Source organism: Lemur catta, chromosome 6 (genome assembly GCF_020740605.2).
Source record: "Lemur catta isolate mLemCat1 chromosome 6, mLemCat1.pri, whole genome shotgun sequence".
NCBI lineage: Eukaryota > Metazoa > Chordata > Mammalia > Primates > Lemuridae > Lemur > Lemur catta.
In genome coordinates, this window is record NC_059133.1 from 82,344,844 (window position 1) to 82,369,974 (window position 25,131).

At 34.7% G+C, this 25,131-nt stretch overlaps 1 protein-coding gene across 7 annotated transcripts in view; it reads right to left on the bottom strand.

The window, feature by feature from the left end:
* PLEKHA5 (pleckstrin homology domain containing A5) overlaps window positions 1-25,131 on the bottom strand; it is a 227,503-nt gene that overhangs the window by 72,436 nt on the left and 129,936 nt on the right. For 6 of the 7 annotated variants that reach the window (XM_045554245.1, XM_045554239.1, XM_045554242.1 and 3 more), the window contains exons 5-10: window positions 24,281-24,401; window positions 21,751-21,855; window positions 19,182-19,254; window positions 13,111-13,211; window positions 9,361-9,476; window positions 3,763-4,230 (exon numbers count right to left, since the gene is read on the bottom strand). In XM_045554245.1, coding sequence (XP_045410201.1) covers window positions 3,763-4,230; window positions 9,361-9,476; window positions 13,111-13,211; window positions 19,182-19,254; window positions 21,751-21,855; window positions 24,281-24,401 — 984 coding nt within the window. Of the gene's footprint in view, window positions 1-3,762; window positions 4,231-9,360; window positions 9,477-11,633; window positions 11,719-13,110; window positions 13,212-19,181; window positions 19,255-21,750; window positions 21,856-24,280; window positions 24,402-25,131 lie in introns of those variants that run through there. The other variant, XM_045554243.1, reaches the window with a different exon arrangement.

The following is a 25,131-nucleotide window of genomic DNA, read 5'->3' on the forward strand; positions in this document are numbered from 1 at the left end:
TTATTTGGTCATTCATAAATTCAAGAAATACTATAGGAGCCCTATTATGCTAAAGGCTCTAGATTAAGTACTGAACTTTATCATAGGAAGGGATGTACACTGCCAACCTAAACACACTAAAAACTGCCCATAAACTAATGTGTAAATTATAGTTCCAAAAAACCTAATCACGCTGGAGCCTGTGTTAGAGATGTATATTGAACTTGAACTGTCAACCCATTCGATCACTGACCAGCAAGCTATGTTTTTAGTAAGCTCGGTTAATTGATGATTACAAAGTTTAAAAAGTTCTTCTGCCATCTTTGAAACCACTTTTGTGGAATTTTAATAAAAACCAGGTTATCAAGCAAATGTATTTTTATCCCATATACTTTCTAGCATTTTGAGGCCTGTTTTTCAAAAACTACAATTTCTTTCGGCGATTTTCCCCAAAGAAATTCAAATTAAGCAAAGTGTGATTTACGTTTAAGTGAAAGCTTAAGAAATGAACACTGTGAGCTCCTTCATCAGGTTTAGTGCCCCATTCACCAGCAGCTGCCTGTCAAACACCATGAAAACCCTGTCCCTGTGATTCTGCCATGAGAACAATGGCTTAAGGCACCAGGCGTCTTAACAGTGCCTGGCACTCACAAAGAAACTTTAAAGCTTTGTTCACAGATGCAGGGATCTACTACTTGACTAAATATTAAACCTGTTTTTCTTCCAAACAGAACTTTAATAATAAAAGAAAGCCTTTCATAAAGTTTTTAAAAAATGAATTATATTGTGAATTACAATATGCTTCTTTCTACCAATAAAAACTTATTTAATTATAAAATACCACAACTATTCTTTTATGATAAAGTTTTACATAATAATGTAGATGGTATTTTTCAATTATCAAAAGTGGACTCTAGCCAATACAAAAGAACATCTAACTAACAGCATTTATGGAAACTGGCAAAACAGTGAACCCAAAGATGTAGGAGGAACCCGGAGAAAACCTCAGCTCAAAACAATCTAAACCCAGCCTTCAGAAGCTGCTGGTCTGCATTCAAAAGAAAAAAAGTCACAGAAAAACTTTACAAATATTAATTACAACCATTAAAGCACCTAAAACTAACATTTATACTTAACAATTAAAAAAACCACCTAATTTCTAGGTATTTGTTGAATCTCCCTGTATACTTTAAAACTTAAAGTATAATTTTATTTGAAGAAAAGTGATTCTTTTTTGGGGTGAGATTTAACTTGGTAGATACAGATTCAGCAAATCTTCTGATTTGAGTTTTTATTATTTTCCTGAAAGTGAATACTTTATCAAGTACTTCAAACACCCTTCCATTTTTTTCCCCCAGAACTACTTCCTGCTTTTCTGTCTAACCAAATTTTATTTATTTATTTTCCTGCTAGTAGTCTATGAGTTTATTATTTATTTTTGGTATGCCAATCAACATTAAGTAATCTAATTTTATTTATTTATCAATGTATTAATCCATTCATTTGTTTATAATTTTGGTCCCTCTGGTAAGTGAAAAGTATTATCTCATTGTTTCTGTAATGTGCAATTTCCCTGATGACTGGTAAATTTCAGCATTTATTCAGGTACTTTTATCTTTTTTTAAAAACTGACAAAAATTATATATGTTCATGGGTAAATCATAATTTGAAATATGTATACATTGTGAAATGGCTAAATCAAGCTAATTTAAATATGTATTACCTCATATGCTTATATCTTTTTGGTGGTAAGAACACAAAATCTCTCAGCAGTTTTCAAGTATATATTATTGTGACTATACTCATCATGTAGTTCAACAGATTTCTCAAATTTTATTTATTTATTTATTTTTTGAGACAGAGTCTCACTCTGTTGCCTGGGCTAGAGTGCAGTGGCATCAGCCTAGCTCACAGCAACCTCAAACTCCTGGGCTCAAGCGATCCTCCTGCCTCAGCTGGGACTACAGGCATGTGCCACCATGCCTGGCTAATTTTTTCTATATATTTTTAGTTGTCCACCTAATTTGTTTCTATTTTTTTAGTAGAGACGGGGTCTTGCTCTTGCGCTGGTCTCAAACTCCTGAGCTCAAACGATCCGCCCGCCTCGGCCTCCCAGAGTGCTAGGATTACAGGCCTGAGTCACCATGCCTGGCCTCAAATTTTATTTTTGAAATAGTAAATATTTCTCACCATTCTCCCATTGGAAAATCAGAACACTGAGCGCTGAGGGTGGAGAAAAAGAAAACTGAGGTGAGTAACACCTCACAGGAGGGTATTTTTGCAGTCTTTGGGAGAGATAACAAAAGGTGGAGCCAAGTACCCAGGCACCCAGGCTTCTGAGCTACACTCCTGAAAGAAGAAAGCCTCTGGCTGACAACTATAGATGTCAGCCATCACAACTTAGCAAAACTGGAGGAACGTTCCTGTACCTCAGAATTTTCGCTATTAAAATAAATTAATCTTCATTCAGTAAAATCACCAATGCCATTATTTACTGGTTTTCTACTACTGAAAAGTTACAATAATTCTCCAATTATTTTGTTTTAAATTTTAGAGATGGGGTCTTGCTGTGCTGCCCAGGCTGGGGTGAAATGATGTGGTCATAGCTTACTGCAGCCTTAAACTCCTGGGCTCACCCAATACTACTGCCTCAGCATCCTGAGTACCTGGGACTATAAACACACGCCATGTGCCTGGCTTATTTAAAAAAAAAAAATTTTTTTTTTAGAGATGAGATTTCTCTGTGTTGCCTAGGTTGGTCTTGAACTTCCAGGCATAAGTAATCCTTCTGCCTGCTTTCCAAGTATTTGGGATTACAGGCTTGAGCCACCGCACCTAGCTTAACTAGACTTCTTTTTGATTCCTTTCTCTGCTCTCTAGCAACGTTGGAGCTTTGCATATCTAAGGCATGATATGCATATCATTCTTTTTATCTTAGCTTGTATTTCACTTCTTACAGAAAGGTTTCCCTGAACTCTGAACCCTTAAGATTGTGTTGGTTGTCCTGAAATACGTCTTACAGCACCCGTTCTTCCTTCATTGTATTTGTCATATTATGCTGCATTTACTTATCTAACTGTCTCGTGTACTAGATAATTATCTTTGTGAGAAGCTGAATTTTATCTTTTCATTATTTTGCTTTCTGACTCCACTATCAGTATACAGTGGTTATTATACAATAAATATATTAAGAACAAGTGCACACATGAATGAATAAATGCTTAGATAATAAATTTACTACTTAGTCATGTGCATTCTGATTTAAAGCAAGCCCAGGAATGAGGCTGAGAATTAGAGAGCAACAGGCCTTCACTGCCCCTACATTACTTGTCTCAAGAAATCCTTGCAATGCACCAAGCTGCAGAAGCTGCTAATGGAAGTCAGTCAGAGTAGGGCAATGGGGAGGCTGGAGACAAGTTTTCACTGGCTAATCATAACTCTGAGTTAGGTGATAGTAGCGGGGGAACAAAACAGGGGTGAGGTAAGGAAGAACGGGCTTGCTCCCTTCCTCATCCCAAACAAACTTGCTCTCTAACTACAACCCAAGCCTTGCCTGGTGTTGGGTCAGGGAGGATGACTTCTTGCCATTAGCGTAGATGGGTGACACAAAAACAAGAGACAGAAAAAATACTTGTATCTGATGACCACAAACAAAAGATATAGCAAGGAAGCTGTAATAACTAAAATGCAATTTAAACCAATGTTTTTCATTGGTAGTTCAGAAACCAATCTCTACCAACACAGCCCCAAAGAAAACTGGGTTCACAATGACAAGGTACTTACCCCCTGGTTTCTTCTTCATGACCCCTCCCCTTCTGGATTTTAATCCACTGTTCCAACTGCTGCATTGAATTTGTTCTCTGTATGACTCGATCAGCCTCTGTGTGCAAGGGGCCTGCATTTGGGTGATGTCCACTTCTAATATCTGCCAGGCTAACATTGACTGCTTTGTTCTCTGAACTATTCACATTGACTGGTCTGTAGTGTGCAGTCTGAGCAGGGAATGCCAGCCCACCATCATGTTCAGATGGCAGAGAATTCAACTTTACACTATTAATTTTTGTTAAAGGTCTATCTTGACCATCCTTCTGAAATCCGTATTTTTCAGCTTCTAATGCCTTTTTTTCTTCAAGTTTGCTTATTTCCTTATTTTTCTGATTGTTTTGGATCTCTGGTTTAATTAGCACTCTATGGTTGGGAATGTTATTGGTTTCTTTAGTTGGTGCATTTTCAGATGTAATCTTGTCCACTCTGAAATAAGAGAAGAAAATCATAGTAGATAAGATGAAATAAAGTATAAGTTATCTCTGGGATTCAATCTAGGAAAAATTTGACTCATAGTGGGGGTAAGGGTGGGAGAGACTGCAAAGGGTCACAGAGGACAATCTGTAGAAGTCCCCAATGCTGTGGTAGTAACATTCAAGCACAATACCAGAATGCATAACAAAAAGGGGATTAAGAAAAAAGAAAGTGTATAAAGTACTGGAGGATAAAAAGTGACGTGTGCCCCCACCATTAGAAATCTGGAAATAAAGCAAATAAGACTGTCCTATGACAGTTAAACCACAAAATCCATACATAAAGGACCGTAGTAGCTAGTATCTCGAAATAAACAACATAGCTCCCAGCCAGGAGGGTTAGCTCATCATGAGACAAACATGAGTTTGTTGTGGAAATGTCTGCAGCAGGAAATTATAGTCTCATGCTATCAAAGATCCGAACCATATGACTAACTCTCTTTGTACTCAAGAGGACCCGAGTTTTAGAGCTCTTGGAGCCAGACTGCATGTATTCAGCTTGCAACTCTACCTCTTATTAGCTGCGTCTTCGGGCAAGGTGCAGAAAACTTACAGTTCCTGAATTTCCTCTTTGGTAAATGGGTTTAATTGCACCAAGGTCAGAGGGTTGTTGTAAGAACGAGAGATGAACTAAGCAGTGGCCGACACAGACCTTATTATACCATTATTATTCCATCTCATCAAGCAATTTTATATTGGAATCTGTCATCCCTTGCCCCTCTGCCCACTGGAAGAATGTGCCAGAAATTAACAGTGTGTGTCTGGCGGGGTCAGTGGTACTGCTCACTAGTATCCAGGTATTTTTGATGAGACTCAGCTTCCTTGAGCCCAGTCATCTTCAGGCTCTGACTGACGAGATCAAGCAAACTGACTGAACCTGCATGATATGGCCAAGACCATGCCACTCTGTTAGGCCTCTCAGGAACTGGCCAACCTTCCACATTTCATTATGTAATAATTTTCCTATCAGATCCTTAGTGTGGTATTGCTGCCAATTTTTATGATGTGTGGAAAATACATACATCTATATATTAGGTTATTAAGTATGAAATGTCCGATTTCTTTAAGTACTTTGATAGTTGATATATTTGACACTTCTTTCATTTTTTATTGTGAAGGTACATCGTCAGTCTTCCAAATGCACATTTGGCTTGTGATTATCTTTCACGTGTTTTTTAGAGCAATTTTTGTGAAACCATGGATAAGTCAAAAATTTGTGTTATTTTCAAATGTGAGTTCCATCATACAACCAATGTAGCGCAGATAGCTTGAACTGTCAACAAAGTGGGAAGGATGTGGCTAATGAACGCACAGTACGTCAATGGTTTGAGAAGTTCTATATTGGTGATTTTAATCTTGAAAATGAGCCATGTGGGCAACCCGAGACCAAGGTGGATAATGATGAGCTGAAAGCTATAGTGGAAGCGAATCCATCTCAACCTATGCATGAATTAGCAGCAAGATTTGACGTTACTATTCCAACAATATTGGACCATTTGAAGCAAGGTAAAGAAGCTGGATAGATGAGTTCTGCATGAATTACACGAGTGTCAGAAGAAAAATCATCTTGAAGCTTGCCTTTCTTTGCTGTCACAACATAAAGATGAACCATTTCCACAACATATTGTTAGGTGTGATGAAAATAGATTCTTTTGGACAATTGCAAGCATTCAGCACAATGGTTGGATAAAGATGAAGTGCTGAAACACAGTCCAAAACCGAATAATCATCAAAAAAAGCTAATGATGTCTGTTTGGTGGTCCAGCGCTGGTATTATGCACTACAGCTTCATGAAACCTGGTCAGTCGATTGTAGCACATGTTTACTACAGCCAATTGGACAAAATAATGAGGATGCTTGTGATTAAGCAGCCGAGATTGGTCAACAGAGACAGGCCAATCCTCTTGCAAGACAATGCTTGACCACATGTCACACAAACAACACTGGTCAAACTACAGCGGCTAGACTTGGAAACTATCTGTCATCCACCACCATATTCACGGGACCTTGCAGCAACTGACTATCATTTCTTCCAGGCTTCGGACTACTTCTTGCAAGGAAAGACATTCAATTCTTAACAAGCTGTGGAAAGGCCTTTTGTGATTTTATCACCACTGGCTCTCCAGGCTTCTTTGCTGCTGGCATAAACAAGCTACTGTTAAGATGGCAAAACTGTGCCAATAGTTTAGGTGCATACTTTGATCAACTGTACTGCTTCTTGTTTGAGATATAATAAAACACACCTTTGATTTGAAATCGAACATTTCATATTTAATGACCTAATATATTTAACTGTAAATGAAGACATATAGAGATACAGATTTTAGATAGTTTGGAATATGGTCATTGAGGAAAGGAAAGAAAAAAATGTGACAAAGTAGAGTTATGGGCTATCCATATATTTAGATTAGATATAAACCGTAGTGTCCAGGTTGGACCCAATATTAGACACTGGGAAACTTTACTAAGGTAGGCTACGGGCTTCTTTTCCTTGAAAGATAAAATTCATAGAAAATTTATACTAAAAGCATATTTATCCTTGGTAAGTTGGAGAAGGAGGAACTTAACATTGAATGTTAAATATCTGAAAAGATTTTTAAAATTATTTGTCGCTCACTTATCTAAGGTATTATTATCTTAAATTAGAACTGTGGTGGCTTTTTTTCTATTTTTTCCAAAGAGTTATCATTTAAGAAATAATCAAAAAGGTATCTATGATGACTTTTCTCTAAACAGAACAAAGCCGACTCAGGCAAGTATGCTAAGATAACATGGTCAGTGGTCCCCAACCTTTTTAGCACCAGGGACCGGAACCACGGAAGACAGTGCTCCCCCTGAGGTGGTGAGGAGCTCTGCAGCCCGGGGCCTGACAGGCCACGCACCTGTGCTGGCCTGTGACCTGGGGCTGGGGACCGCACACATAAATAATATAAAACTTGTGATCTAACTTTAAAAAGTGACATTTAAATTATTGTAGAAAATACAGAGACACATAAAATGAAAATAACGGCCCTGGAGATGGAAATCATGCAGCAAATGCGTATCAGACTTTTAAATTTTTTGCTGTCAATGATTTGCACACTGGGGGATTATGACATTGTAGTTTAGGTAAAAATACTTGATAAATCTGGGAAAAAAAGAAGCATCTAGTTAAAAACTGGATGTTTTATCTTGTAGGTGATATGCCTTGATAAAATTTTCAGCATTCTGGCCATATAGCAAAAGGAGCCCATTATCTTAAAACCAAGCAAACAAAATCTTCCTATACTTATGAAATGAAATATTACAACAATTAGGTACTTTCACTTTGAATGACTAAACTAATAGCATGGGATGAAAATGCCAACAGGTAGGCTAGGTAGGATGGCTCATGCCTGTAATCTCAGGATGATGGGAGGATCACTTGAAGCCAGGAGTTACAGACCACCCTGAGCAAAAGAGAGAGACCCCATCTCCATAAAAAATAAACAAAAATGAGCTAGGAGTGGTGGCGCATGCTTGTAGTCCCAGCTACTCAGGAGACTGAGGCAGAAAGATTGCTAGAGTCCAGGAGTTTGAGGTTGCAGTGAGCTACGATGACACCACTGCACTCTAGCCCCAGCAACAGAGTAATACCCTGCCTCAAATATAAATACATAAATAAACAATTAAAAATGCCAACAGGTGAGAGTAGAAGAAAACATGTAATTTCTACAGGATAACAGTGACTGATTCCAGGTTGGGCACACATGCAATATTCAATAATTCTTGGCTAACTGAGCAAATTACACCAACATAAGCAGCTGAAAACTGTATGGGCATAAAACCAATGAACTATTAGGTTGCAAGAAGTCAAACCAAATAATTGACTGTCATCTTTGTCACCTCAAATTATGAGTAATTATTAGTTTTTAGAGTGGTAAATTCAAAAAAACAAAATGGAAAGAAGTTCAAATTCTGAGAAAAGCATAACAATATTAAAATTATGTGGAAATAAATATTTTAACAATTACATTGATTTCTGTATTCTAAACAATTCCCTAAAAATTTTACTCTGAAGTTAAAATTATTGAAGATTTTCAAAGAATTCTTTTCACCTATACATCTTCCCTAGTTATTGGTGCTAACTACCTTATCTTTATGTCTGTTCAGGTAATTTTTACATGAGGAACTCTATAAGCAATTTTCCTTCTATTGGCTCTTGACCTAGAATATGCACATGGTTGAGGTGGTTTTTCTTAAAAATAGGTGTCCAAGAGCTCCAGCCTGGGCCTTCTTTTCTTTTCTATTTTTTTGCCCAGCTCTAATTACTAGTGATTGGTTAACTTGATTTAGATTCAATATTTACAAAAATAGCACAAATATACTTACAAAGCGTCAAAAAATTTTTAGCCAAAAAGCCAAAACACTTTATTAAAATGCACACTAAAAAAAGAAAACAAAGGACTAAAGATTTACACTGTAACAATCCCTAATTTCCTGAAAAAAGGGGGGGAAAAACGTGCATGTTAGCATCTTCCGTATACAAGACATGTGCCTAATTGTCACTGACTGGAAACAAAATTTAATTGTATCATAAATCTTTCTTCAAATTACAGGAATAATTTTTTTTAAAAAGCCCATTATTCAACCTCTATTTGTGTAGTTTGAGAAAGATTTCCTCTGACTAGCGCATAACATAACATAATTAAATTAACTTCATAAAATACATTCTCTTCCAAGATTTAGGATCTTAAAAAAACATCTTATGGGATAAAAATCTGTGTAGCTTTAAGAGAACAATTAAAAATGTACTTACCGGAAATTAAAGGTAATTCTGTAAGAAGAAAGAACATTCAGTTTGAATGTTAGGATTCTGGATTCACCCAGCACACTGATAGGTGGAAATGAGTAAAGAGGAAAAGATGGAATAAAAATGTAGGTGGCATCTCAAACTAACAAAAGGTGTATTAATACAGAACATGAATTGATCCTTGCTTTCTAAGGAAAAAATGGTTTCATATCATGACTATTAAAATGATATGTACTATGATAATGACATACTTGCAAGGCATGGAATAAAATGGAAGTGGAAATCACCATTATTTTTTCTACAAGCCTTTACCTTTTCACAGGTTCTGTCTGTACCAGGGCAGCATCTAACATGGCTTTCATCCACAACTCCATTTCCTTTCCTGTATCAGTGCAGAAATAATAGGTCCGCATGTTTGGGTGGGCTGCCTGATTGAAAACGACACGATCATTTTAAATAAAAACATGGAATTCTGTAAAAGAAAAAGAAAAAAAGATAAGTGGTTCCTTACATAGATCATTGCTATTAAGTTTCAAAGAAAGCAGATCTTTTATTAAATATATGAGATATAGAAATGACTCAAGAAAAAATGTATTAATCTCAAAAAAGAAATAATACTTTTTTCTGCTAACTTTACTCCCCCTTTTTTAGCTGTGTGCACTCTTAGATTAAAAAAAAAGGGTACGGGAAGGAAAGGAGGTAAAAGTAAAGCACTTAGAGTACCTGTTCCACCTATACATCTCTAGGAATTTTCATTTACTGCAAGTCACACGTCCTTATTCAAGAATAATGTTCCAGAGCAACTAGCAATAAAATTAACTGAAATGTACATGTTATAGCATTTCCCCCTAGTGGTAGCAATTTCTTCACTCCTCAAAAGGTACTGCTGTTATTCTGTAGAATCTTTACAGACATCTATAAACAAACACAAAAGATTTATAAATCTTTTTTTTTTTTTTTTTGAGACAGTCTCTCTCTCTCTGTTGCCCGGACTAGAGTGCCGTAGCATCAGCCTAGCTCACAGCAACCTTAAACTCCTGGGCTCAAGCAATCCTACTGCTGCAGCCTCCCGAGTAGCTGGACTACAGGCATGCGCCACCATGCCTGGCTAATTTTTTCTATATATATTTTTAGTTGTCCAGCTAATTTCTTTCTATTTTTTTTTAGTAGAGACGGGGTCTTGCTCTTGCTCAGGCTGGTCTCAAATTCCTGAGCTCAAACGATCCTCTCACCTTGGCCTCCCAAGTGTAGGATTACAGGCATGAGCCACCGCGCCTGGCCTTATAAATCTTTTTAATGGGTCATTTATAAATGATCCAAAATGGTATTTCCCTTTAGCTTTTTTTTCAAGTTTCAGAGTTAAAATGTAAATATTTTTGGGTTCAAAAGGAAGGATTATATAGCCAGTAAGTAGGTTTTTTCTCTAAAGTGGTTCAATCTGCCTCTGTACTGGAGAAACAGAAGGAAAACAAAATAAAAAAGATGCTGATGAGAGACCACTACACAAGCTGTGAGCACTGAACGCTCGTCGTGACAAGGCATAGATGGACAGCAGCAGTAGCTGTATCAAAGTAGAAGAAAAAGATGGTCAAGATAGGGACTCCTATGGGGGAAACATTCTTAATTTCCATTAAAAAATGCCTGTGATGGTTCCCTATTAGACATTCAAAGACAAGGAAAAATAAAGACTATTTCAACCTAGAATAAAGGGGGAAGGGTGGTGGAGGATAAGGTAGGGATGGTTAATGGGTGCAAAAATATAGTTAGAATGAACAATATTTGACAGCACAACAAAGTGACTATAATTAACAGTAAGTTAGGGTACACTTTAAAATAACTAAAAGAGTAGAAATGGAATATTCTTAACACAAAGAAATGATAAATGCCCGAGGTGATGGACACCCCATTACCCTGATTTGATTAATTCACACTGTATGCCTATATCAAAACACCACACGTACCCTATAAAGATATATAACTATTGTGTGCCCATAATAACTAAAAATTAAAAAAAAAATAGAATGGGGTAAAAGAAAGAGTACTAAATGTACAGTTACCCTGCTAAATAGAAAGAGATGAGTGGAATAAATCTGGAACCATACACTTTACTCTGAGATCTTGACAATCTGCTTTTATCTAAGATGTCAAATGAGTTTCTTCAAAAATTTATTTTAGGATACAAGTAATTTCAATAATCACACTCATCAAAATAACTACATAACCAAGAAATCTCACTTGACTGTGTAAGAGAATAAAATTATCTATGGAAACAACTTAAAAGAAACAGCTAAATGCTCTATGTTGTTAAAATAATTAAAATCACCACAGTGTCACTGGACTCAGTGGAATTTTAGAAAAATGAATAAAGACCACTGCCCATATTTGTGATCAACAGAAGGAACACTGGGCTAGTGGTGCGGTAATAAGATTCAGTTCTAGCCAAGACTCATACAGAAACCCCAACAAACTCCACCCACCCTTGCCATCTGTCAACTGGAAATATTTACTAGATGATGTCAAAGTACCCAATCTAGCTTTAATTTCCACACTTGGGTTCAATAATTGTCTATAAAGTTCCTACTTACTGTTTTGGTAAGCCATAGCATCAATGTCAACAGACTTAGTAGTAAAGCAGCTCATAAATTCACAGGAAACACCACCATAGAAGAGAGAATTTGAAACAGCAATTACTATTCTTGTTACAGATAAAATAAAATTAAAATGAAACCAAATCATTACAGAGAAAATACATTTAACACGTGTTGTCACTTTTACTGCTATCTCAACACTGTAGTATTTTTTTTTTAGAGTCTAAGAACCCAGCAAAATAGTCCCAATAGTATGAATTCAATATTTTTGCTTAAGTGACAAGCAAACAAAAGAATATAAACCCATGACCACATTATAGTATTAATATCACATAGGTCTACATTATACTTATAAAGCTATCATTTTAAGTTATCAGTATTAACCTGTTATAATAACACCTCAAAACATTTAATTCTGCTTCTCTTGTTTACACCGTTGATAAAGTTCGTTTTCATAAAATTCATTTAAATATAAAGCTACTCCCTTTTATCCTCAGGTCTTTGTTTAAATTACCTTCTCATTTAGGCTATCTGTTATTCAAACCCCCTTAACCCACCAAAGCTATGCCTTTCTGCTCTCTCTTCTCCACAGCTGATAAAGTAACATGTTAATTAGTAAAAGTTATAAATCAGCTACAGTCCTGAGTAGTCTTTAAAGGAGGATGGAAATTTAAAATGGAATCAATTCTTAATGGAGTGGATATTTTCATTGTTAAATACCAGCACATGTTATCCTTATTTCCCTCCTTTCCCTTAAACCCTTTATACCTCTTAATTTAAAACTGACTTAAAAAATAGGAGACCTCTAGAATTTATTTTAATCATAATCATAAAGCAAAGAATGCAGAATGGTTTTTAAAAGCAACAAATTACTAATGTAGCATTAAAGTGGCCTTTTACTTGAGAGTGATTCACAAACCAGCAATATCACAGACTTAGGGATTAGTCAGGGGAGGGGATCTCAGGTCTGTTTGTATTTAGTAACAGCAGATTTAAGTCTCAACTTCAATATTCTCTGTAAAGTATCTGATGATCATGACGTACTTAGATCTAAGAACATCTCTGCAATTATTCTATAAGTTCATAAACATATTACGTTGAAAAACTCAGTTGTCTCTTATAGTACTCTCCCCTCAAATTTATTAGGAAAAAATTCAAACATACAATAACCTTGAAAGAATAGTACAGCGATTACCAGGACATCCAGTTATATTCATCAATTATTAGCATTTTGACAAGTTTGCTTTATCTAGAACCATCTGAAAACACAGACATGAAGACAGCTGATCCCCAAATATCTCAGCACATGCTTTCCAATTAAAGCGATATTCTCCTACATAACCATGAGACCATTAATACAATTTAAATATAAAAAACACTATAACTGTGTTTTTGTAATAATCTATAAACCAATATCCATTTTAATCAATGCAAGTTTCAAACACAGAATTAAAAAGAATGATTATTTCCTTACCTTAAAAGCATATTTGCGATTAATGTGATCCTCAGAGGTAAGCATGGCTATCTGAAAACTAGGTAGCAGGATGCTTCCCAGAATACCTTCTTCTTTCTCATCTAAGAGATAATTTAACAGCTGATCAGAATTTTAAATGTTCTCATGAAGCAGAATAAATTTCTTCAAAATTTATTTTGGCCAAATCAAAAGGTTCTTGTGTACAAATGAACATATCATGTTTAAGCAGGTCTTTATAAGGTTTTAAATGAAAATATCAAACAGCAGAAGGATTTATACTTCTTCACTTTCAATGAGCTTCCTTATCCTAAGCAAATTGACAACTGGTACCACGCATTTAAAAAAAGTCAGCCATAAAAAATAACATACATTTGTTTCATACATATTCTACATTCTACAAATCCCTTTTACATGTGATTCACTGAAAATATGTTAACATTTAAGTAATGACATAGAAACTTTAAAAAATCCACACACATTTCTGGTAGGATTTAAATGCCTAACCGTTCTAACTTCAGATAAACACATGGCTCACTTGCTTACGTCCTTCAATCTCTGCTCAAAGGTCTCATCAATGAGGCCTGCCTTGACTACTAAAGAAATTTTAAACCATTTCTTTAACCGTCCCTCTATTTTCCTTAGGGAATGTTACCATTTCCTAAACTCAATACCTACAACATACTCTATGTTTTAGTTATTTATTTGCTTATTATCTTTCTCTGCACACCAGAATGTAAGTTCCATGAAGATAACTTTTTAAAATTTTTTGTGGAGATAGGGTTTTGCTGTGTTGCCTAGGCTGGTCTCAAATTCCTGACCTCAAGAGATCTTCCTGCCTGGGTCCCCCAAAGTGCTGGGACTACAGGTGTGAGCCACTGTGCCCAGCCCATTAAGATAATTAGAATGACAGCAGATGCTCAAAAAAAACGTGCTGAATAAATGAATACACATGTGAATGAATGTATATTTTAAACTATGCTATACAAATTGTATGCTTTTAAAAACTTTTAACTTTGAAGATTTTGTTTAGTAGTGATGATTCTGATACACAATAGAGTACTGCAAATAAATGACAGGACTATGAGGCAAGCACATAAAATATACCTAGGAAAATGAGAAAACACTAGTCTTGACAGCAGAGATTCACATTATTAACTTGCTGCTTGGGGGCAGAGATGTTTATGAAACTTGAAATATGTAGTTCATTGTTACAGACATATAAGACAAGCTAATAAAGCTGTGCATCAGGCTGAACTCACCAACGAGAAGAGCCATACATGGGAAATATTAATAATTCTTTTTATTGTGCTTGCTGTGTGTTCTTTTAAAAAATAATCATAAACTTAACAAAGAATTTTATTTATTTCTACCTCATTTCTAGAGTATATGGTGAAGATTCCAAAAGGGAAAAAGTTACATTAAATAAAGATTTTTTTCTATAGCTTTTCTTCAAATAATGGAACAAAGTTTTGCTTTTACTATACTATGCTCAATCAGGAACAGTTCACTAATATTATTACAAAAAAGAATTAATAAAAGTGCAGATTCATTCTAAGAGGTAAAAAAAAAAGTTGGAAAGTGGTCATCAATGAGGGAGACAATCTGAAAGAATGAGTCACACCCTAATTTTGAATCCAATTTTATGTTTACATACACAGTATAATCAGAAACAGCTCATGAAGTCAGCTTTATTAAAAATAATTTTAACCAAATAATATATTCTTCTACATCCCATAATAAAATCATATTTCCTAAAGTTGCTTCAGAATATGAAGAGGCAGACTAGCACAGGGGGATGTTCCTGGATCACCTCACATTGTTTTCCAGTCCAACACTAGCTGCGAGATTTTGGGCAAGTTATTGATGCTCAGTATCTATTTCACCATCCTTAAAAAACTGGGGGTAACAGAACTTAGCTCAAAAGATTGTAATGAGGGTTAAATGAACTAATACACATAAAGAACTCAGCACACAGTCTGGTGTTCTATAAATATTACTTTTATAATATAAAATGAAAGGCACGGCACATAAAATCTTCATCTTCTGTCAAATGACCATCCTAAGAGTTCTTCACGAGGTTCTTCAAATGTTCCTCATCACGTCATTCTTCTAGTACTAAACCTGACCTCAGTACCATCCTACTTTCTATCACCCTAGGGTGCATCACAGACTGCGCCAAGCAAAGAGTAGGTACTGAGGAATATTTGCAGAATGAATGGACTTGCCATGGGATCAGCTGGGGCCTTTTGAGATGGCACAGCAGCCCACTTTCTCCTTCCTGCCCTTCCCTGCCACAGCTAGTAGTTCCCAGAACACTCCCCAATAAACCTCCTACATACCAATCTCCATTACAGAGTTTGCTTCCTATGGAACAAAACCTGGGACAGGAGCCATAAGAATCTCAGCATTTTACTGGATTCAAGCGACATTTTAGATTTCCCATTTCTACTTAGTTTTAAAGAACAAGACAGGAAATACAATTATAGCTAGGTAAATATTATCAATTTTCATTTCTAACCTGGAATACTCCAGTACTCTGTTAACTGCTCTCTGATCCTATTATTATTTTTGCATTCAAGACACAGTGCAAACTCATTAGGATGGCAGATCAATGCCCTCTGTGCCTTGATCTACCTTTTAAGCCTCAACTCTTGCTGAGTCTTCCAGCAATACAAGTTCTACATACCGTTTTTACAAATGTGCCAAACATACTCTTCCTTTGTACATGATAAGGCCTTTGCCCAAATCACCCTTCTTTCCTGATCCTTTCCTTGCACTGGCCAACACTCACTCAACCTAACTGACATCTATTATGACATTCTTTCCAGATTTCTTCAGCAAATCTGTGAATTCTATAAGAAGAGGGGTTATTTTGTTCATTTTTGCATTCCACTACCTAATAAGGCATTGGGTGCATCAAAAGAGCTCACTAGTGTCTCTGCTCCCTTCCTTCTCCTTTATAATTCATTCTCCAACAGCAGCTTGAGTGAGCTTTTAAATGTACACCAAAGCACATAATTCTTGTGCTTAAAAACATCCAATTGTTTCCTTATGGCATTTACAGTAGAATCCAAGCTCCTATGGAGTCCTACACGGTGTGGTCTCTATTTCTCCCATCTCCTTTCCTATTGCTAGTCTCCCAGCTCAGGACACTGGTTTCTTCACGCTCCTTCAACAATCCCAAATGCTCTCCTATCTTAGAGCCTTTGCACTATTCACTCCCCCTACCTGGAACACTCTTCTCACTCTGGCTCCTCCTTGTCATTTAGATCTTGCTGTCTAAAACACCTGCCCAGAGTACTGATCCAAAGAGTCCTTTCCCCCATGCCTGCCTTTCATATTATAACCTATTGTACTACTAGCACGTATTATGGTCTTGTTTGTTTATTTGAGCTTATTTACTGTGTCCTTGATCTCTCTAGAATGCAAGTTTTATGACCGCTTTCTCACACTGTTGTTTTGACAACACCTGGAATGATGCAGGTCCTGCTCAAAAAGTATCTGTTGAATGAATGAAGTTCCATGGTAAGTTCCGTCAATAGACTACAGAATAGTTTAGGACTTGTTTTGTAAAGTTTGGATTCAGTTAAAAGGCCACAATCAAAGATCCAGAAGGCCACATGTGGCCTTAAGGCTGTGGGTTCCCCACCCCTGGAATAGAGCAATCCCAGTGCTCTGTAACTGTGGGCTCACTGTATGCCTGCCATGAGGCAAAAAACAGGGAGAACTTGGGCTTCCATCTGGTATTGGTTACTAACCTACTAAAAAAAAAAAAAAATACTACATCGCTTGTTTTCTGTCTTATTTTTCATATCTATTAAAAAAAAAACATGGACTGATCTTTCAAAAACTTCTAATAGCACACTTTGTATGTCAGTAGACTGAATGCTTTGAGAGAGAGAGAGAAGAAATGAATGGGACTGTTGTCCTTAACATACAAGAGGGTATCTGGTTGGGGACAAAAACTTGTAGTTAAGAGAACAGCAATTAACAGTGTCAGCTCTGGACCCAGAGTGCCTGGGTTCAAATCCTAGCCTTGTCATTTCCAAGTTGTGAGACCTCAGGCAAACTATATGACCTCTCTGTATGCCAGTTTCTTCTTATGTGAAACGAGGGTAAGATTCCCCACTCTATCAGGTAACTGTGAGGATTAGATGAAACAGATCATCTATGTAACATACTCAGTGTGGTACCCAACAAATAGTAAATACTCAAAAATATGCAAGCTATTATGATCACCTCACTAAAATATGATCATTTTTACTTAAAATCTGGCATTTCTTATTGATAAAATAGTGAAAATATATATCATATATTTCTTTCCAACCATCTGAAGAACAGAAGTGATTAAATGATATTTTTTTCCTTTCTACATTTCTTCTTTTTTATATTCCTCCTGTCTGGGAACCACTAAAATAAACAATACATTGAATATAAACGACAGGCGGTTAATAATAAGGAATCTCATATTCAACACAGCTTCTGGCTCACCTTTGTATTTCTCAAATATAATTGGAAGTTTTCTTATAACAATCAAAGTGAGGAACAGTACCTTTTCCATGAGCAACAACAACAAATTACAAGAAATTCAGTGTTTTTTTGGTTGCACATTAAGATATTTTTATGTTAGAAATTTAAAAAATTAGATAGTAAACATTTTCTCATTCTCATTTAAAGCTTTAAACTTTCTAGAAATATACTGAAAAAAGAGAGGAAAGTAGAAATTACAAACTCAGGGATAATGCCTGAGATACAACTACTAACTTTCTGAAAGAGTGGAAAATTGTAGAGTAAGTTTGGCACATAACTAAAGATAATACCACAATTGCAGCATGACCAACATCTCTATGACAAAATGCAATTTTATAGGTTTGGTTAATTCTGACTCAGCAGTACTTCTCAACCACAGTTTGCAAGGGAGTAAAACGATGAAAATAATTCTACTAATTCTAAATATTGAAGGTTAACATGCAGCATAATGCTTCAATAAACAACCACTGAATTTTGCTACATTGTCTTCTGTATAGACAAAAAATTAAAAAACTGCCAATTAGTTCTAAAACCCTCTGTTATATGTTATAACTTATACTTTTCAAGAAAAGCCATAAATGATTAATTATGGGTTGACAATCTAATTCTTTAGTGACAGTTTCCAACCAAACTTTAAAGTAGGGAAGAACGAGAGATCATCCAGATTCATAATTGTATACTGCAGCGGAAGCAGATTTCTCAGAAGAGCACCCCTAGGCGTGCCTTTCATTGGCAGGCACCAAATTTGTAGTATCTAAGAGATCCGTGTGGTATGAACAGAGACTTCTTTAGACTTTTTTTTTTTTTTTTCTATATAGATTTTTTAGCTGTCCAAATCATTTCTTTCTATTTTTGGTAGAGACGGGGTCTCACTCTTGCTCAGGCTGGTCTCGAACTCCTGACCGCGAGCGATCCACCCGCCTCGGCCTCCCAGAGTGCTAGGATTACAGGCGTGAGCCACCGCGCCCGGCTTCTTTAGACTTTTATTTAAAATGTTATTAATCAATAATTTTCTAACCAGAGAGTTTTGTCATTGTTTGGTTAAAAAGAAAAAGGTTCAAAATAAATACATGTCTTTGTTATTTATTTTTTCATTTGCTTACATATCATATATCATAGTAGCTCCTAACATTCTAAAATTACTTGCCGGGGAACAAAATTGGGTGTTCAACAGACCCGTAACTAGATCTGGCAAAAATGACATGTGGAAAGAACCTCCACAAAGTAAGGATTTTATAGATTAAGCACTAAATTCGAGGACAGCATTGCAGAGTGAAGATTCATATGCTCTTTATGTACAACAAATCGTATTATGGAAAATGGACTAAAACTCACACTAATCTGAAGCACTATACTGTGTCCTGTCACACCCCTAAAACTCAGAAATATATGTCAATGAAGAACAGATTTTCTTGATACTTCTATTGATAATAAAATAGCAAGAAATTATAACATTTTTTCTTTAAAAAGTATTTGATACTTAACATATATTATGTTGTAATTATAAAATAATACACTAAGATAGTTTATGGTAAACTTACCTCTATAATAAAAGAGGCAAAGGTCAGAAAGCACAAACCAGCGTTTCTTCCACAGCTTCATGCCAGTACTGTCCTGCATTAATTAATATCAGCATATTTAAAGAGATTTTTCTCATTTCAAACAATAAAAACTCACTTCTGGTGTGTTTATTTAAAATAAGCTGTTATAACAAAGTATGTTTGGTATGTGTATTAACATCACCTATAAAAGGCCAATCATAATTTTGGAGGTAGCTTTCTAGGGACTTGTATTATATTAAGATACTCCCAAGTAGACTGGTCTCTAAAAAGTAATACTGTCATGTAAAGAGAATATATTGAAGCAATTTGATTTAGTTTCGTATTTGTAAGCAATCTGAAATTCACGGCTCTGAATACACACGTCTACTAGGATGAGAATAATGTAACCATTCAGCAGTGTGTGCATTCTGGTAAACCGGATTTAATAAATATGTTAATCTTCAGCAAGATGAAAAATATGTGAGCTGAAATTATTCCAAAGATAATATGATTTAAAATGACTGTGAATGAAGAAACTTTAATATACAAATACATTTCATAAATGTTTTTTCTTCTTATGTCTACCCTTTAGGTTTTGCTCATCTTGCAGAAAAGAGTGTCTATCTGGCAGCTATTTCGAAGTAATTTAGTTCATTAAAATACCAGGGTCAAACAAAATAACAATTTTAATAAAAATTACTTTCCCATATGCAATAAAGCAAAATTGTGAGAGAAAATTAAACAGATACTACTCTCTCAAAAAAAGTAAAAAAGAGGCCAGTTTGGATGTGCACTGATTATTTCTTAATTTATTCTTAGTTGGAAGAATCAGCTAATAATGATTATAGAACTACAGAAATTAACAGGCGTAAAATGTCTCAAAATAAAAGATTTGTCCTTAAAATTGATAGCTACACCAAAAAAGGGACAAAAAAGTTAAATGGTATACAGTATTTTCAGTTTATTAATTATATTCTGAATTACAGAAGTAATTGCAGATGGGCGCCCTGCAAACAAATATTTTCTTCAATTACACATAGATTACAAGATAAACACTTAAGTTAGAGAATCTACTTGGTAACACTTTTGCAATGCTAACTTAACCAGGGATCAAGAAACAAGAACTATTTTAAATAAGTGCAATATACTCTATTAGGCTCAATATTGCACTGAACTATTTGAACATAATTTGGACTTACAAGGACTAGTTTAAAAAAATGGAGAAATTCTTTTACTATAAACTAAATATGTAAAAATCTTTTAGCTTGATAAGTTCAAATGTCAGATGTTTAAAATATAGTAAGTGGTTTTCAAATAAAAATTGTGAGTTTTAATGAATAAAAATTATTAGGTCATCTGAAAGCAATTAGCAATATTTACCAAAATAGATTGGTACCATCAATGAACTAATATTTAACTTACTTTGTATCATCTGTATATATGTAGAATCAGAGAGACAGAATAAAGACAGACAAAGGCTTTGAAGATTGAATATATCACCTCAGTTATCTGGTAGTCACTTACCTAAAGCCTAGCTGCAAATCAGAAAATAATAGTCTCCAAGTAACCAAAATGATGTAAAAGTCCAAGGAAGTAATGTGCATGCATCCTTACTAATTCTAAAACTAATGATAAAGTTCCAAAAAATTTAATTATCAAGTTTCTCAGCCAATGCAACAATATAAACCCCAACTTATCAGGATGTCTGAAAGTGAACCAAGTGAACCCTGTACAAGCAAACAAGAAAAACAAATAAATAAATGGAATGCAGCACAAAAACCTAAGAGAGCAAGAGAGAGTAGTCTGAAGCATAGAAGTAAAATCTGAAAAATCTCAAATTATTATCAGATTTCTCTATAAATAAAGGTGGGGAAGTATGTATAATTGTTTCTCTAATGATTTTTATTGGAGACAAGAGTCTTGCTCTGTCATCCTGGGTAGAGTGCATAGCTGACTTGTAACCTCAAATTCCTGGGCTCAAGAGATCCTCTTGCCTCAGCCTCCCAAGTAGCTAGGACTACAGGCACATGCCACGATGTCCAGCTAATTTTTCTATGTTTAGTAGAGATAGGCTCTCACTCTTCTCAGGCTGATCTCGAACTCCTGAGTTCAAGCAGTCCTCCTTCCTTGGCCTCCCAGAGTGCTGGGATTACAGGCATGAGTCACCACACCTGACCTCTCTAAAGATTTTTATACAAACAGAAAAATGAACACTATCCTTGCATTTATTTATTTATATCCACTTTGACATTTAAAAAGTATTTCTGTGGGGTTATTTTTAGTGTGCTATTCCCAACATTTTCACTTATGATGTATGTATTTTTAAATGTAGAAATACCTGTAGCAAACACACATACAATCTCTGTTCTATGTAATGTCTATTCCCTTTTCTGTCTTCATTGTTTCTTTGACATTCTTTAGGGATAATAAGTGGTCAAAGAATCTGCATGAGTTCTCCACAGTTCCTTCTCTATTTTATAGATTTTATGTAACTATCTTAGGTACATTCAGTTAAAAAGGTTCTTTCTAATTCTGTCCTTTGTTTCACATCCAATAGAAAAAAAAATACCTGTTTATAAAGCCAACCTCGTCTGACCACAGGTGCATTAGGATTCCTTTTAATTGAATTTGACCGCTTTCCAAAATTATGAACTTTTTTTGAAGCCCGTGAGGTCTAAATAGGAAAAAAGCATGATCAAAAATGTGGTATTAATGCCTAGAGATTTGAGCTTATTTTCATCTTCATAATTTTAATCTCTTTTCAGATTTCCCCAAGACTTGCAGGACTTAATATCTTTTTAGATAAATTATTACAATTCCACTTTTGCTGGCTTAGTTGTTTCAAGTATAAGAATTCTGCACAAAGAATCTTCCCCCTAGGATATCACAAGTTTTATAATCTCTCCTTTTAAATTCTGGATATACAATTTTTAGAAAGACACAGTATGTAGCAGTATTTTGTCCTACTTGCTATATAAAATGAATAGACTTTGAGTAAAAATTATTAACAAATCTTTAAGAACACACCAAAAGACAGAACTCTTTGCTTTACATCTGCATTTAGTAGGGTTGGTTCAATTAAAGAAAGTTAACAGCATTCAGTCAGAGGAAAAATACTCAGATGTTAAACACATCACATCAAGTCAAAATAAGACTGTAAGGGGATCTGCTTAATGTCATGTAGTATTTTCTTCTTTATGGACAATGCTAAACTTAAATGATTCCAGACAAATGGTATTTACTGTATTCTTGAAAGTACACATAAGGATATACAATCTTTTAAAATACTGCTACGTTTAGCATGAAGATTTATTTTGGAAGGAATTTTAGTGGTATCCAACAAGCATAAAGACAATAAAGCTGAATTTGAATTTGTCTATAAGATTAAGTAATATCAAATTACCTCTTACTTTTCAACTTATCTAGAATCTTAGGAAATCTAGCATATTTCATTAGAATTTTGGTTTGTGAAGCTTTTCTTAGGATATAATAGAATTTTAAGGCCCAATATCAACATTTTCCTAAAGCAGGTTTCCTTGATAAATTTTAATTTACTTTCAAGCAGATAATGTTTAAATACAGTATAAAACTCAAATGGTATTAATACAAAAAGGATATACAAGGACCAGTCTACTTCTCACCCTTGGCTTCAGCATCCAGCCAACCCCACTCACAACCTGGTAAAGCAAGTAATACCACTGTGTTTTTGTGTGTGTTTATCCATCTAAAATAACTGTTGTCACAGTTATGAAATATTTCTTTTTTCTCAAATGACTACGTACATAATATCCACACTTCTAGTACTTCTTGCAGCTTGCTATATAAACAGAATGCCTATTTATATACCTGCACTCTGGTCAACATGCTGTGCCATAAAACTTTCTGACCTCTGCAAATCTGATAAGTGAAAAATGGTGTCTTTTCCTAGTTTTAATTAGTATTTTTCATATTAAGGATGAAGCTGAGCACCTTTTTTCATATATTTAAGAGTAAATTCAATTTTCTTTTCCAGGAAACTGATTTTATTTATTTATTTTTTTATTTCAGCTTATTATGGGGGTACAAAAGCTCAGGTTATATATATTGCCCATGTCCCGCCCATCCCCCTGAGACAGAGCCTCAAGCGTGTCCATTTAAAACTAGGTCACATAAGCCCTTTCCTTATTAAAAAAAAAATTTTTACTCATGTTCTCCAACAGTTGGAACCTTTTCTTATTGATTCATAGCACTTCTTTAATTATAAAGGGATTATTCTTTAATCGTTATATGAATTGCAGATATTCTGCATGCATGATAATTACATATGGTTGAATTTTTCATTGTTTTATATTATTACTTTTGGGTTTATGTCATACTTAGGAAGTCCATCTATAGTCTGAGCCTATTTTTTTTTTTAAATCTCCCATTGTTTTTCCTAGTGCTTTTTTTGTTTTTAATATTTCAATAACTGATCCATTTGGAAAAGTTTTGGTGTAAAGTATGAGACACAGGTTCAACTTTCTATCCAGTGGCCCTCAACACATTTATCAATTTCCCTAGATTTTAATTAAAATATATTAATGAAGCATTATGCTTAATTATACTGTTCGCTCTATGTTACTTAATAAGAATTAGAAATTTTTTACATTATTTGAAAATTTACATTTACTTATAATATATTTTGAATTAAAAAATACTATTATAATTACCTATTGTTCATTTCCTCACAATAAACATAATTTACTATTACAATTATTTTACTGTGGAACAGTATCTCCTCAATCTAACCATTCTTAGCCAGAAAATGTGATTTCTAGGATATTATATTAATCTTCATCTTTAAAACTTAAAAGTGCTCACTCTCTCACACAAACATCATTATATTTGTAAAATTATTCAAAATCTAAACTTAGCACTTAAAATATGTAAGTCATTAAATTATAGTCTTATTATATTATATTTCAAGATATTGCTTTATATTTCAATTACCTCCAATGTAACTAAATTCATGCAATAATAAAAATGTGATGATTCCTGTATAAGTCTAAGTCCATTATGAATAACAGTAATAGATATTGACTACTACTTATCAATAATTAATGGTAAGCAAAATAACTTACTCTGCCTACAGGGCTCATTGGATGCACTGCATAATCTGAAGTTATGTTATAGTTAGAAGCTTCATTTATCATACTTATAGGTCGTTCCTTCTTTTCTTCAGATGTCATGGTTGCAACGGTCCTGAAAATATAATATGTCAAAATGCTAGAACTTGCTGTGTATGTAAACTGCTTTATAATTACACTTCTTTAGCTATTGGAGTTAATGATGTGGGCATCCCACTTTTTCACTGGAGCTGGATCCTAGCTTCTCTAGAATCAGAGGTTAATATTTACAACTACTTTAAATATAACATTTCTAAACCTAAATAAGTTAATATCATGTTTATTTTAATAGGCATTATTGCAGATATTCTTCTTGGTCACCCAACTGGAAAATTAAAAATGAATTACAAGATTAACTAGTCTAATATTAAAAACAATAATAGCAATAATTATTATTTGTGAATAGCTTTATAGTGCATGAAACATTTTTACACATACATCATTTAATGCTTATAAAAATTCTGTGAAATGGTAATTATCACTATCCTGATTTAAGGGTAAGAAAACTGAGCTCAAATTAGTATTTAATAATTTGACCAAGTTGACACAGTTTCTCCAAGCTTGCATCCTGGGCTCTTGAGCTTACTACCCGAATTTGAACTATTGTAAAAACAGCTTCTGAAATCACATTACTCATGAAAAAAATGTTTAAGTCGTGTTTCTATACTATACACATAGCAAACAGCTGGCATGCTGTTATTATATGTGACTGCAAATGTCCAGATAAGAAAACTGTTAAATTATACTGAATTTACTATGGATAACAGCAATTTCAATGTCAACACCATTCTGAATATAGGCATTCT